Raw genomic sequence first — 15,521 nt, 5'->3', positions numbered from 1 at the left:
CAAGGACTTGGATCTGAATTTGGACATGGATTTTGGTCTGCATTTGAACATGGACTTGGAGTTGAAATTGAACATGGACTAGGATCTGAATTTGGACATGGATTTGGAGCTGAATTTGGACATGGATTTTGGTCTGCATTTGGACGTGGACATGGACTTGGAGTTGAATTTGAACATGGACTTGGATCTAAATTTGGACATGGACTTGGATCTGAATTTGGACATGGACTTGGAACAGAAATTGGACATGGACTTGGATCTGTATTTGGACATGAACTTGAAGCTGAATTCGGACATGGACTTGGAACAGAAATTGGACATGGACTAGGATCTGTATTTGGACAGGGACTTGGATCTGTATTTGGACGTGGTCTTGGATCTGTATTTGGACATGGACTAGGATCTGAATTTGGACATGGACTTGGAGCTGAATTTGGACATGGATTTTGGTCTGCATTTGGACGTGGACATGGACTTGGAGTTGAATTTGAACATGGACTTGGATCTAAATTTGGACATGGACTTGGATCTGAATTTGGGCATGAACTTGAAGCTGATTTTGGACAAGGACTTGGATCTGAATTTGGACATGGATTTTGGTCTGCATTTGAACATGGACTTGGAGTTGAATTTGAACATGGACTAGGATCTGAATTTGGACATGGATTTGGAGCTGAATTTGGACATGGATTTTGGTCTGCATTTGGACGTGGACATGGACTTGGAGTTGAATTTGAACATGGACTTGGATCTGAATTTGGACATGGACTTGAAGCTGAATTTGGACATGGACTTGGATCTAAATTTGGACAAAGACTTGGATCTGTATTTGGACATGAACTTGAAACTGAATTTGGACAAGGACTGGGATTTGAATTTGGACATGGATTTCGGTCTGCATTTGGACATGAACTTGGAGTTGAATTTGGACATGGACTTGATACTGAATTTTGATATGGACTTGGAACTGAATTTGGGTATGGATTTGGAGCTAATTTTGAACATGAACTTGGACATGGATTTTAGTCTGCATTTGGACATGGTCGTGGATCTGTATTTGGACGTGAACATGGACGTGGATCTGAACTTGGACATGAACTTGAAGCTGAATATGGACATGGACTTGGAACAGAAATTGGACATGGACTTGGATCTGTATTTGGACATGGACTTGGATCTGAATTTGGACATGAACTTGGACATGGATTTGGACAAGGACTTGGATCTGAATTTGGACATGAACTTGGACATGGATTTGGACAAGGACTTGGATCTGAATTTGAACATGGACATGAAATTGGAACTGAATTTGGACATGAACTTGCAGCTGAATTTGGACAAGGACTTGGATCTGAATTTGGATATGGACTTGGAGGTGAATTTGATTATGGACTAGGATCTGAATTTGGACATGGACCTGGAGCTGAATTTGGACATGAACTTAAAGCTGAATTTGGGGGGGGGGGCTCTGTAGCCGCAAGGTTACCGAGTCTGTTTTGACAAGCGAATGGTCATGGGTTCGAATCTTAGGGGAATCAGGCTATTCGAAGTTAAAGTGACTTTAGCATGGGTTTATTCTCCGGCCCCTCATCACCCTTCCTTCATGCTGAGTTCTATATTATCCCGATATGGCCTATTGACAGTGCAAAAATGAGACCCTTATAGTAAAAATGCACTGGTTTGCCACGCCAGGGATGACTATAATTGGGGACTGCGCGCAGTCAAGTGGAACGAGGTGGGTAAAGTAGAGTAAAGCATTGAAGGAAGGGTACTCAATTACACACAAGCACGCATAAAAAAAATTCAATGAGCATATCGCTCAAGCAATAGCGATTATAGCAAAAATAAATGCAGTGCGGGGTTATACAGCAAACACCCGGGCGATATCACAATAGATCAGACGTTATTGGTCGCAGTGATGAGTCCATACAGGAAAAAAAGCTGACTTGGATCTGAATTGGGATATGGAGTTGGAACTGTATTTGGACATGGACGTGGATCTGTATTTGGACATGGACTTGGACATGGATTTTGATCTGCCTTTGGACATGGACTTGGAGCTGAATTTAGACATAGACTTGGATTTGAATTTGGATATGGACTTGGATCTGAAATACTTTTCCAGGGCGATAGTCCTGATGATCTTTATTAGATACATCTGGCAATTGTATCGATGAAGTTTGAAGACTAGGTCGTCGTCGAACGCCTTTTCGAAATTCGAGAGTGCCATTACTCCCAAGTAACAATTTGAGTTTTATTACACTCTTATGAAGGCATTTAAGACCAAAATTGGTCTTGAAGACCACCATAAGAGTACAATAAAACTCACATTGTTGCTTGGGCTGTCATGTTGGATCTTCGACATCGAACTTCGACTTATTCCGCTGGGTAATGCTGGATAATGGGTAATTGATGGAGTTGATGAATTGTGGATCTTCCCAAACTAGGAGAGGACGTTACCAATCTCATCAGCGAAGGAAAAAACTCGGTTTTGAATTGACTTTTCAAATATCTTGGCCTTCATGTTTTTAGTTCCTTTGGCATGTCCCATCAGCTCGTCCGCTGTGTTATTTTATTCCTCAGATACCAGGCTGTCTGATCGATCAACTTCAGCAGCTTCCTCAGCGATTTTGATCTTTTCTATTTAGAGGATTTCGATTATAGACCAGAACGGTTTTGAATGAACAAAATCAAACAATTTTCGGTGAGTTGGGCAACGTGACTGATTCCGTTGCTGTTGGTTGTTTAGGAGTTCCCTACTTTGCTGAGCCAATGACTCAGAGAGTGTGAACGATAAATGAGCAGAGAGCAAGAGGCACTCCCATGTAGCTAGAATTATTTATTGATGAGTTTTCCCACCATGTGCGTTTGAGCATCGAAAATTAACAATGAAAACGCTCCTGTGTGTAGTGTAGGAAGACGGACGGAGTGTCGCATATAGAACTCGCCTAGGGATACGAAGTAGGTGGGGAAACCCCTTCAGTTTAGAATAAAGCAACAAAACTGTCGGAAATAGACTGACAAATGGGATTATGTCTTGAGCCACCAGGTCGGTATAGTTGGCGGAGTAATTTAAATCTCGATGTTGTCGTCGGCGATATGCTGCCGTTCGACCCAGTTGGCACAATGGTAGTTTCGCCGGGGTCGACTACAGAGACAGCAAACTTGCGTAATAGAGTAGAGTAGTGGTTGGATGACCGCTCTTTAAGCACCTGTGATACCGAGGTGATTGCCACATTCGTTTGGAAGATATCTAGAATAGAGTATACTCCCGATCCGAAAATCTTGATCAAAAAATTCGGCGCCAGAATGTTATAGCGTCTGGCCTCGAAGTCGTCCGCCAGGATGGTTCCGTTCTGGTTTCCCGTTAGATTGCTCCATGCTTCATGCCGAGTGTTGAGGTCATTGAAAATGTTATACTTCATTCACAGCCGAATCAGTTTGATCAAATCGGATCGTAAATGAGCGACAGTACCGTCTCGGGCTCTGGTTCGTTTATGACAACAGGCCGCTATCGATATGTTGACCTTGACCCCAATGGACTTGACAGCTTTCTGGTTGGAGCTCGGCTTACTATAACCGCTCCTCCTGCACGGTTTCGGAAGAGTCGCAAGAGCCGAAAGTCGCAAAACTACATGTTAACCTTCAGCTTGGGACGGGTTTCCGTGATAATGTTGATGTCGACCTCCTTCTCGCTGGGAAATCGAGCAGCTCGGATTGATTGCTCCTCAGAGAACAGGTGTTCCAATTATCTATGGAGAGCGATTCACGGTTTATATCTACTGACAGTAAAGTTGCCAGCATCGGGCTGCTCAGCTATGGTTTTACAGGAACATTTAAGTTGATGCGTTCTAACGAACATTTAAAACAGCCATGTCATCGCAGCCCGAGGATAGCGATTGCTTGCGAGGGCTCGCACTCGGACCCGTGTGTGTCATCTAGGGTGTAACATGAAGAAGAATAGAAAAAGTAATGCAAAATATGTATCCCAGTGTGCTGTAAGCGTTCACGAACTGCTCACGATTTGTCAGACTCGTAAACGGGCTGTGCAGAAAGACGCCACGAGAAAGTGCGTTCGCGAGTGTGTAGGTAGCAGAATATAAGCACCCAGTACTGGTTATTGCTTGTCGTACGCCTGTGTCAGTGGCGTAACCGTTGGATGCTCTGCTCCTCATTGGCGACGAGACGGTATTGTGCGGAACGAATTCTGGAGGCCGTTTAATGGGTTGCTGAATTCACTGCGGCATGCCGGGGGTTGTTGAGAAGCAGGGGAAACTGGTTTGGGGCCTGCGTCTGAGTCTGAAGACCAGGATACTCGATATCTGTGATGGCAGTTAGTCGGCGATCAATGTGCCTGCGACCGAACTGGTTATTTATTGGTGCTCGTTGGCCTGTCCGTTTGGAATCCGATCTGATAAGCAATAGCGTTACACATAGAGTGATGGTTTCCCATGTGGATCAACGCGTAGTATGATTTCTGATCGATAGGTGCAAAAATCTTTTTACTCCGTTAAGAAATAAAAGAATTATAGACGTTCAAAACCGGAGTTTTTCACAATTTTAGATTTTGATTTTACACCCTTACCTTCCTGAGAGACGTAATACTATGTCACTCGTGTACAACAAGCAATTGATTTGATAATAAATTAATCCAGTCAAGTTTCCAAAAACAACAACATTGGAATACGTACGGGAACCACTCTGATTTCAAGATTATCTTCTAGCCTATATATATTGTTTATTTTAGCTTAAAATTAAACGGACACTAGAAATAAGGAATTCATGCTTTTTTGCCTTTCATTTCATTTTGGTAATTTTATTTTCAATTAAGATTATTTCTGTTACTTGTGGTTATGTATCTACATTTAGCTGTTGTTTGCCTTTTGATTGCTCATTGTTATTTATCAAATTGTTACAAAGTAGTATGGTCATAACAGATATGTTATTAGAACCCCTTTTAAACTCTGTTACAACCCATTAAGGTGCTAATTTCTATTAAATGTTTTAGAATGTTCATTCAGAATCTGTCGCAGTGATCGATTGTTAGTAATAGAAATTAATTTTAAACAGAGAACTGAAATTTACTCAACAAATAAATTGAAAACTGTTGAAGAAAAGCAAGTTTTTCTCAGTTTGAAATTTGCAGCGCTCTTTCATTAAGTTCTAGAACTAGCAATTATGCGATTAACATTGACCAGCCACGTTTGATAATTCAGCTTTAGTTACCATATGAAACCGTCAAACTGTTTTCTTTTCTATAAATTCTAAGAGTCAAACTGGTAATTTACGACACTGGATTTACTCTTCAAAAGATGGAGTGATAATAACTCAGTTATATAATCTATAATTTTTCTACATGCAATGTAGGAACAGACAGACTGTAACAAAATGAAATACTAAGATTGCCTCGTTAGTACAACGGAACGCTTAACCGGGACTGCATTATCAATCGGATTACAATAAAAAAAACAACAAGCGAAATAAATTTAAAGGAATAAACTTTTATTGCCAAACCCTCCTCGTATGGTTAATCTGCTCATGCTATCTGCTCTGCACGATGAAACTTCATTTAACCTTCAAGCCCGTACGGATCAAGGAATGCGCGCCCACGAAGCCGAAGGCGCGTTACCCATTTTCGATGCCCATAAAACCCCGCCGGGCAGGTACTTGGTGGAGTAGGTACACTTCGGTGAACCCGGCAGCCAACGGCAGAAAGGAAGAAAAAAATACATATCTGAGAAAATTCATCTTCATCCATGTGGAAAAAAGATTTCGCCCGTAATGTGCGCGCCGTTCGCCTTCTTCCGGTACTTGATTTTATGACGCTGTCATAAAATTTGTATGTATTCATTTCCGAGCGGGCGGCAGCAGAGACTGTAAGACTGTCTGTTCGCTAATAAAGTTGAAAAAAAAAGAAACTGCCAGCACCAGCTGTTCTAGTGACTGAACCTTCCACTCAATGGTTTTCACGCTCTAACTGAAACAAAATTGCGGAGTCTACAGCCATTCGATTCAATTAGAACCGTGCCAGTAGTGGTGTCCAAAAGTCAATTCTTTCCCCGTTCGTTCGGGGGGCGTAGGATTTTCAATCGAAAATAATTATTCTGCAGTGAAATTATTTCCTTGAATAAAATCCTTTTTTTTCGGTTGCTAGAAAATTTGCTTCGTTTTTGATGATGATTTTTTTCTTCTTTCTGATGCTACCTGCCATGACCAGCCGTGTGGAAAGTGGTTCGGCAGGAAACGTTTTTAATTAATTTTGCTCTTTTACCGCCTTTTGCTGCGGCATAAGTTCTTAACCATCCAGCAGCAACCTTCCCCTTCCTCCTTTATTTTGCCCTTTTTAGTCCCTGTAGTCAGTTGCCGAAAGTACTTTCATCGGTAAGTTCGGTACAGAGCGCGTAGTTCGGCTTTCATCTCGGTCCGCTGTCAACCCATCCGCTACTGTAGCGCCCACCCGCCAGTGGCGCCGTAAGGATACGCTTTAAGGCACCGGAATTCGGTGCGAACAAGCGCACTCGCAGTCACTGGCAACAGTTGCAGCCATTATCAGCGTCTTTGCACGCGAAGAAACCAGATAGGTCAGAAATCATTTCGCTCGGCAATGGACAAATAACGGATGCCGTGAACAATTTTACCGGAATTGAAATCAAGAATAAACACAGTTCTAAGTTGAGGAGCATTCGCTATTCGCGACAACGAAGACGACGACGACGGTCTCCGGAGATGGCGTGTCGAGGAATTCCTTCGGTTGAACTAGCTAATTTGCTTCAAAATGAAAAATGACGCCACTCCGGGTCAGCCGGCTGGAAACGAACCGAACCGAACCGAACTGAGCGGCCCCAGTCCCAGTCCCAGTCGGCTAGCCAGCTGTTGATGGCAACGTTTCCGGGTTCTTTTGTTTGCGCTTTTTTCGCCTCACTGCTTCCATCGGATCGGAACGACGGACGACGGGACGTCGTCGGTTGAGAGCCGCCAAGGAAGCGCGCTTGAATGATTGACCTGCCCCGTCGTCGGTTGAGCCGTACTGACGCCGACGCTTATTCGTCGGCTGGTTGATGCAGCAGAATGCGACTGCATTCGAAATCGTGATTGTGATGGGAAGATAAATGTCTGTTAAATGAAAAAGCAATGAACACAAACTAAATAAGATTTTTTACTGATTTAAAATCTGTTATGGATTGAGTTCAATGGAACATTTTTCTTCTCTGTAAGATTATTTACCGCTGCAATCAGCAGAAGAGTAACGGATTTAGCCAACCACAGGCATGTGAGCGGAGGATTGTCAAGCATTCCACTTCACAGAGCAAAGCCGTTCAAGTACCTTGGGGTGAAGGTTAAACAGATGGTCGCAAAACCGGGCAAGAAGAATGACAAACACCGTACGCGAAGGAAGCGAGCTGAACTCGCCCGTATACTTTGCTCGACTCGACGACTCAACTGCCACACGTTCGTGTGCGGGGAAAGAGACATCCTTGTAAGCCAACCAACGAGCAGCGAGCTTAAAAGTGCTTAACAAGTGCAAGACAAATGAAAGCAGGCCACAATCCTCCGGCACCGGGACGCGTCCTAAGCGACGTGAACTGACCTGGGCGAAAGATAAAACTTCCGACTTTCACTGTGGCAGTGGCCCATTTTTTTCTCTCCACACTTTCGTCTTGCGATTTTTGGCGCCTCATAAATTTTATACTCGACAGTCGGCACGTGAGTAACAGTGAAAGCAAACCGCACCGGGGCTGCCGGGACAATTGAAACGACAGCTTCCACCAGCAACTCGGGAAGACGCAAACTGATTTTCTGCTCTTATCTTTTAGCCCGGGCTTTTCTTTTTGCGCTGGACAGACTTGCGGTGGGAAGAATCCGGAACTGCTTCAGCTGAATGGTGGTGAAAACTTGTGGAAAGTAGATTCTTAATTTATCGCTCTGTGCGCTGCTAGAAGTACAAGTTTCTCCAGCCAGCCACGGATGGGTGATGAAAAGTTTTTCGGTAGCATTGTTAGTGTATTCTTGTCCCTGCTATCTTCCCGACAGTGACCTGTCGGAAGCAAGACTTTTTTTTGTCCGTCATTTTCCCCGAGAGGATCAGCGCTCGAACGTTGTTGGGTGCATTGAAAAACTAACGAGGTTCTCCTAGTAAATGGTTCGGTTCGGAGGGAAAAGTATTTGAGGTACACGAACATGATCTCCACTTGACAATTCACCAAGCCATTCCATTGTCATGTCGAAAACGGCAAGACAGGCTCATAAAATCTTTGTTTGCAGTATTTTTTTTCAAGCTTCAATTTATGTTAGCAATTGAGTTTTTTTTTCATTTTGCATCAAAACCCCGATGATTATAATTTACCGCAATTAGTGGCAGTGCTTGTCTGTGGCCTGTTAGCAAAAACAAATGTCTCTCATTCTATTTCCGTGTTTTCTTTTCACCTCTTTCACCTTTTCCCCGGCGGCGGCGGCAAACAACAACAACAATAGGTTTCGTGGTTCCGACGGAAAGACTACCAGCTGCTCACGGTCGGGCTGTCCACGTACAGCAGCGACGATCGGTTCCTGGTGGAGCACACCCGCCACCTCGGCAACTGGGCGTTACGGATAAAGAACGCCCGCAAGGAGGACGAAGGACTGTACGAGTGCCAAATTTCCACCCATCCGCCACAGTCGATTTTCATCGAGCTTAGGATCGTAGGTAAGAATGAAGGGCTCTGGGCGCTCTAGGCGCTCTGGGTAATGAATGGCACGATAAACTGAAAGAAAAATGACGCTATGAAAGGAATTCTCAGAAAATGGGAACGGTGAAGCAGACTTATTGCCCATTCGCATTGCAGTCTAAGACATCAAAGATTTGATTATTTTTAATCCCAACTAGCGCATAATTGGTTTGACAAATGATGTCCCAGCCACTTCTTCTGTTAAAATATATTTCTTTTAACTCGCTGTTCTACAATTCAACCAAATTTGGAAAAATGTCCAGTAGGAACAAACTTATACTTCTGTGGTTAAACTTGCCACTCCATTGATACCAAAGTAAAGGGGACGCATGGTTATTAACTAGAGTAAACAGCATCAGTCACATACAAAACCTTTAAAATACATGATTTTTCATTTTCCCAACTGTAACTTAAGTTTCACTATATTTTGTCTGTTAATATATGAAACATTTATAACCATAATATCCGATATCTGATAGCAAAAGGTTCAAATCATAGAGATCCAACATCAGAGTTTGATTGTGCGCACGAGAAAAACTTTAGAGTTTATTTCACCAAAGAATATAAAAGCACAGTTCAGCTACGTTTTCCACATTATTGGTTTGCAAACTCATTTCTCGTTTGCGCAAATAATAATAATAACAATAATGATAATAAATGAAAGAGAAACACATCAAAGGGAATGCAGGCAAGCAACGTGAATGCAGCAGTGCAGAACTGTTCCGACAACTGCGAACGCATTGTGAGTTGAGTTTACCCCCCCTCACTAAAGCAGCATGAACTGAATGTGCTTGTATGCTGGCACAAGCTGCAATCATTATAAATTTTCGTGCTAATTCAGTTTCGCTCAGAGTAAACGTTTGACGTGGGGGGGATGTTAAAACGCAATTGTGTTACAGCGATCAACCCACTTGGTTTGTAATTTTTTTATTGATGTTTCCGAATGTTTCGTTCCGAATCAATTACGGGATAATGACAATCGGGAAAAGTAACCTTTTCCCCCTTTTTGTGTGGTATTTTTTCTGCGTGGGACTTGTGCGCCTACAAAACGTTTGAAACATGACATTGCGATAAAATAAACAACAAATTTTGCTACTAGGAATCTTTTTAAATTAGGGGAAGTCAAAACGAAAATACCACATTTAGTCGATTTAATGGACTAATTTGCTAGTCGGCTTGAACGTACGATGTCGGTGTGCCAAGTTAACTGATTGTCGACATCATTCCGGTTAGATTTTATTACAGAGTACAGCAATTTGCTTGTGTCGGATTTTTTTTAAGCTGACTCTCAAATCAATGATTTCTATCTTCATTAAATTTTCCAATCGTGTTTCACAAAATGATATGATTGTAAAAAAGCGCACTAAAATGATTTTATGGGTGTTTTTATACTGATATAGAATTTTATTTTCAATGAAACTTAAATGAATGGTATTAATCTCCATTAATTTGGCTTCATTCGAACAGTAATGGTTTACCTTTTTGCCTTTCTACTATATAAATATTTATTTGAATCTGATCTCTGATATATGATTACCTCGGCTGGCTCTGCGGAAGTTCAATTGAGGCATGCATTGTTCGATCAATGTTTGCAGCAATGGAGGCCATATTGAGGCTCACTGTATGTAAAGCATGGACTGCACTATCTATTTTGGCCTGAAATCTGCTTTCGACCGTTTCGAAATTTAATCTCCAAAATGTGCTAAATAATTTCAGGTTTAATGTTAATGTTTCATGAAAACACACCATGAAAAATCATGATATCAAGAAGTTCTTGAACTACAGCACAACGCAAGATCAGGAACTAAATATTATTCATGATTTTGTGCTGCCGTATATGGCAGTTCAGTCATGATTTGATAGCAATTCAAACTTTGATTTTATGATGATTTTATGATTTTATTCATGGTACCAGAATCGGGTTTCTTTCCGTGTGGCTTAGATGTTACTTCACTTCAGTCGAAATTTGTGTGTCAAAGTAGTATCTACTGTACTGTCCAACTGCTTTTCCAACCGATCTAGAGTCCCGCAAGGCAGCAACCTGGACCCGCTACCACTTGGTTGTCGACTGTTTAATGCTGACGATACAAAAATCTTCAAAGTCATCACGTGTCAAAGCGATTGTGTCGAACGGCAGGAATACTTGAATACTTTTGTTGACTAGTGTGCAACAAACTGCATGCCGTGAGGTATTGACAAATCTATTTATATAAGAGGCTTATGACTGTAACGGAAACCAGGTCTATGACAGGACGTCATAAGACGCTTACTGGTAACTAAAAACAAGTCACTGACAGGACGTCATGCTTGCATAGCAATGGGTTGTATTCTCAGTCAACTTACTTGTCGGCTGCTGGACTGCTCGATTGCTCAACTGGTCGATCAGACTGCTCGATTTGATTTCTCGACTGTACTGCTTAACTGAACTGCTCGACTGAACTGTTCGATTCGACTGCTCGACTTAACTGCTTGATTGGACAGATTGATTCGACTGCTTGACTGATCAGCTCGAATTAACTGCTCGAGTGGACTACTCGATTCAACTGCTTGACACATTCCCTTGACTTATTACTCGCCCCAACTGCTCGACTTAACTGCACGATTGAACTGCTCGACTGGACTGTTCGATTCTACTGCTCAACTAGGCTGCTTGGCTGGACAGCATGATTCATCTACTCGACTAGACTGTTCGACTCAACTGTTCGATTTGACGCTCGACTCAACTGCTCCACTCAACTGCTTAATTTCACTGCTAGACTGGACTACTCGACTTAATTGCTTGACTCGACTGCTCGAAAGAACTGCTTGACTCAACTACTCGATCGGATTATTCGAATCGGCTGCTCGACGCAACTGCTCAGTCCGATTGCTCGATTCAACTTCTCGACTAGACTACTCAATTTGAATGCTCGACTCAACTGACAGTTTGATTCAACAGCTCGACTAGACTGCTCGACTTAACCACTCAACTCGACTGCTCGACTCAACTGTTTTATTCGACAGCTCGACTTAACTGCTCGACTGGACTACTCGATTCAACTACACGACTCAACTGCTTGACTTCTGTTTGATTCGACAGCTTGATTTAACTGCTCGATTCAACTGCTCGACTGGACAATTCAACTCTACTACTCGTATAAACTGCTCGACTGGACTAGTCCACTCAACTGCTCGAATGAACTGCTCGACTCAACTTTTCGACTTGATTGCTTGATCCGACCGCTTGACTAAACCATTCGATTTGACTGCTCGACTTAAGTGCCCGACTAAGCTGCTCGATTTAACTGCTCGACCGGACTGCTTGACTGAATAGCATGATTTAACTGCTCGACTAGACTGCTCGATTTGACTGCTCGGCTTGACTGTTCGACTCGACTGCTCGACCCAACTGTTTGACTCGATTGCTTGATTCGACTGCTCGACTCGCCTTGCTTAGGTGGCTTGCCGTCCTAAGACAAGGCCTGTTGAACAAAATTTCTCCATGTAACTCTGTTGAGGGCTACCGCTCTCCAATTCCTCAGACACTGAGTACTCTCCGCCAGATCTCGCTCCACCTGGTCTAACTATCTTGCTCGCTGCGCTCCTGGCCGTCTTGTTCCTACCGGATTTGAGGCGAACACCATCTTTGCAGGGTAGTTGTCCGGCATTCTTGCAACATGCCCCGCCCATCGTATCCGTCCAGCTTTAGCCACTTTCTGGATACTGGGTTCGCCATAGAGCTGTGCGAGTTCATGGTTCATCCTCCGCCTCCATACTCCATTCTCCTGTACGCCGCCGAAGATCGTTCTTAGCACTCGTCGTTCGAAAACTCCGAGCACTCGCAGGTCCTCCTCGAGCATTGTCCATGTTTCATGCCCGTAGAGAACAACCGGTGTAATAAGCTTCTTGTACAGGGTGCACTTTGTACGGGGACTTAGTCTGCTCGACCGCAATTGCTTGTGAAGCCCATAGTAAGCACGACTTCCGCTGATAATACGCCTCCGAATCTCACGGCTGGTATCATGGTCCGCCGTTACCAGTGAGCCAAGGTAGACAAACTCATCGCCGTCGATCAATATACTACTGCCCAAGCGGTTTCGTTCGGCCTCGGTTCCGCTGGCCAGCATGTACTTTGTTTTAGACGTATTTACCTTTAACCCAATCTTGTCTGCTTCGCGCTTTAGTCTGGTGTACTGTTCAGCCACCGCCACAGATGTTCTGCCGATAATATCCATGTTATCGGCAAAGCAGACGAATTGACTAGATTTGTTGAATATCGTGCCCCGCGTGTTAATATCCGCTCGGTTCATAACACCTTGTAGCGCTATGTTGAACAGCAGGCATGAAAGACCATCACCTTGACGAAGCCATCTGTGTGATTCGAATGAACACCCGAAATCCGAACACAGCACTGTGTACCATCCATCGTAGATTAATCAGTTTGATGAGCTTCCTGGGGAAGCTGTTCTCGTCCATGATTTTCCATAGCTCTTTCCGGTCGATGGTATCATACGCGGCTTTGAAGTCAACGAATAAATGATGCGTGGGAACTCTGTATTCACGGCCCTTTTGGAGGATTTGCCGCAGTGTAAATATTTGATCCGTAGTAGACCGACCTTCGACGAAGCCGGCTTGATAAGTTCCCACAAATCTATTCGCAATTGGTGATAGACGGCGGAAAATGATTTGGGACAGCACTTTATAGGCGGCATTGAGAACGGTGATCGCTCGATAGTTCTCACAGTCCAACTTGTCGCTCTTTTTATAGATCGGGCAGATAACCCCATCTTTCCACTCCTCCGGTAGATGTTCCGTATCCCAAATTCTAACAATTAGTCGGTGCAGAAAACGGCTCGACTCGCCTGCTCAACTGGATTGCTTGTCGCGATATCATATGGTCGGTGTTAAATCAGCCGGACCAAGTCGCAAAATTTTAGAAACAGTGAACTGAAGGGGGGGGGGGGGGGTATTTTCAAAGAACATAGATTGTTTTAATCACGCTAAAAAAATTAAGATTTTTTCACTAATATTTTCCGACTGAGATATAAGTATCGAATGATTGAGATTTTGGCCGTTCAGTCATTAAATTATAGTAGACGTTCTATTTACCTTTTACGCCAACGTTTCGATCCGGATTTGGATCTTCATCAGGGCTTAAAGTGTTGATCGTCTTTGTCTAAATTCTTTTAGTCTACAGTGTTGTCTGGTTTTGGATTTTGGAACAATTTGTTTTATGGTAACTGTCATTTGTTTGCGTTACATTAATTACTATTTTAACCTGTCGTGAATTGTTCTTCCTAATCGTGCCCAATAGAAAATCGAGTCGAGCAGCCGAGTTGAACAGTCAAATCGAGCAGTCTAGTTGAGCAGTTAAATCAAGCTGTTCAGTCAAGTAATCTGGTCGAGCAGTTGAATCGAGCAGTCGAGTCGAACAGTTGAATCGAGTGTCGAGTAGTCAAATTGAGCAGCCCAGTCGAGCAGCTTAATCAAGCAATTAAGTCGAGTAGTCCAGTCCAGCAGTTGAATCGGGCAGTTAAATCGAGCTGTCAAATCAAACAGAAGTTAAGCAGTTAAGTCGAACAGTCTAGTCGAGCAGCCGGATTGGGTGGTTAAGTCGAACAGTCTAGTCAAGCTGTTGAATCACGCTGTCAGTTGAGTCTAGCAATCAAATCGAGTAGACTAGTCGAGCAGTTGAATCGAGCAATCGGGTTGAGCAGTTGAGTAGTGGAATCAAGCAGTTGAATCGAGTAGTTGAGTCGAGCAGTTGAGTCGGGCAGTCCAGTCGAGCAGTCGAATCGAACAGTCCAGTCGAGCAGTTATATCGAGCAGTTAGGTCGAGCAGTCGGGTCGAGTAGTAAGTCAAGCAAATGTGTCAAGCAGTCGAATTGAGTAGTTAAGTCGAGTAATCAACTCGAGCAGTTAAATCAAGCTGTTCAGTCAAGCAGTCAAGTCGATCTGTCCAATCAAGCAGTTGAGTCGAGCAGTCGAATCGAACAGCTCAGTCGAGCAGTCCAGTCGGGCAATCAAATCGAGCAATCTAATCGATCAGTCCAGTCGAGCAGTCTAGTCAACCAGTTGAGCATTCGAGCAGTCCAGCAGTCGACCAGTGCGGTGACTGAGAATACAACCCATAATAATGAGAATACTACAATAAGCAACTTTGCTGAATAGACTAACTATCTATCTTTTACTGATTGCGAAATATAATGATGTGTTTAAAAAGAGCACTTGAAAATAAATTGCGCTCAGTAACTTCGCACACGATTTTTTATTGCTTTCAAATGTCCTACTAAGTTATTCAGTATATTAAAATACACATTTCCTCTGCAGACAGTTTGTCACTAGGACGCATCTTTGATTGATTATAAAATATATAAATAAATCTCATTATGTATTCAAAAAAATTCAATTTCGGGCAACTTTGCGCAAATCAGATGACTATTATTAGGTAACTATTTCCATCAGGAGATCTCCAAAGGAATCCTTGAAAAAATCAATTGAAAAATGTATTATTTTTTGATAAAATTTTTATAACTCTTTAAATTTACGGGAAGAGTTAATGTTTAATGTGACAAATCAATAATAAGATGGACTGAAAATCTTGATCTTAGACTAAAAATATCGACTAAGCGAGGGCGAGAGTCGAACTCACAGCTCTCAATCTCTAGTTGAGCGTGTTGTTTAACCAATTACACCACCAGGCCGTCTGTTACCTTACAGTCTAACATCAAGATTTGCTGCGTTATCGAACTTTGTGATTCAATCGTGCATTTACACTCTTCAAGGGAAAGAGATAGAGAGTTACTGTATGTAACAAAGTTGCTTATTTTAAGGTGT

The 15,521-nt window shown here is 42.9% G+C and overlaps 1 protein-coding gene across 1 annotated transcript in view; it reads left to right on the top strand.

The window, feature by feature from the left end:
- LOC128736783 (uncharacterized) overlaps positions 1-15,521 on the top strand; it is a 106,225-nt gene that overhangs the window by 50,919 nt on the left and 39,785 nt on the right. The window contains exon 4 of the mRNA XM_053831272.1: positions 8,473-8,683. Within this exon, the coding sequence (XP_053687247.1) occupies positions 8,473-8,683 (211 nt within the window). The remainder of the gene's footprint in view (positions 1-8,472; positions 8,684-15,521) is intronic.

The sequence above is a fragment of the Sabethes cyaneus genome, chromosome 2 (genome assembly GCF_943734655.1).
Source record: "Sabethes cyaneus chromosome 2, idSabCyanKW18_F2, whole genome shotgun sequence".
NCBI classification, from domain to species: domain Eukaryota; kingdom Metazoa; phylum Arthropoda; class Insecta; order Diptera; family Culicidae; genus Sabethes; species Sabethes cyaneus.
This window is presented reverse-complemented; position numbering and strand designations above follow the sequence as displayed.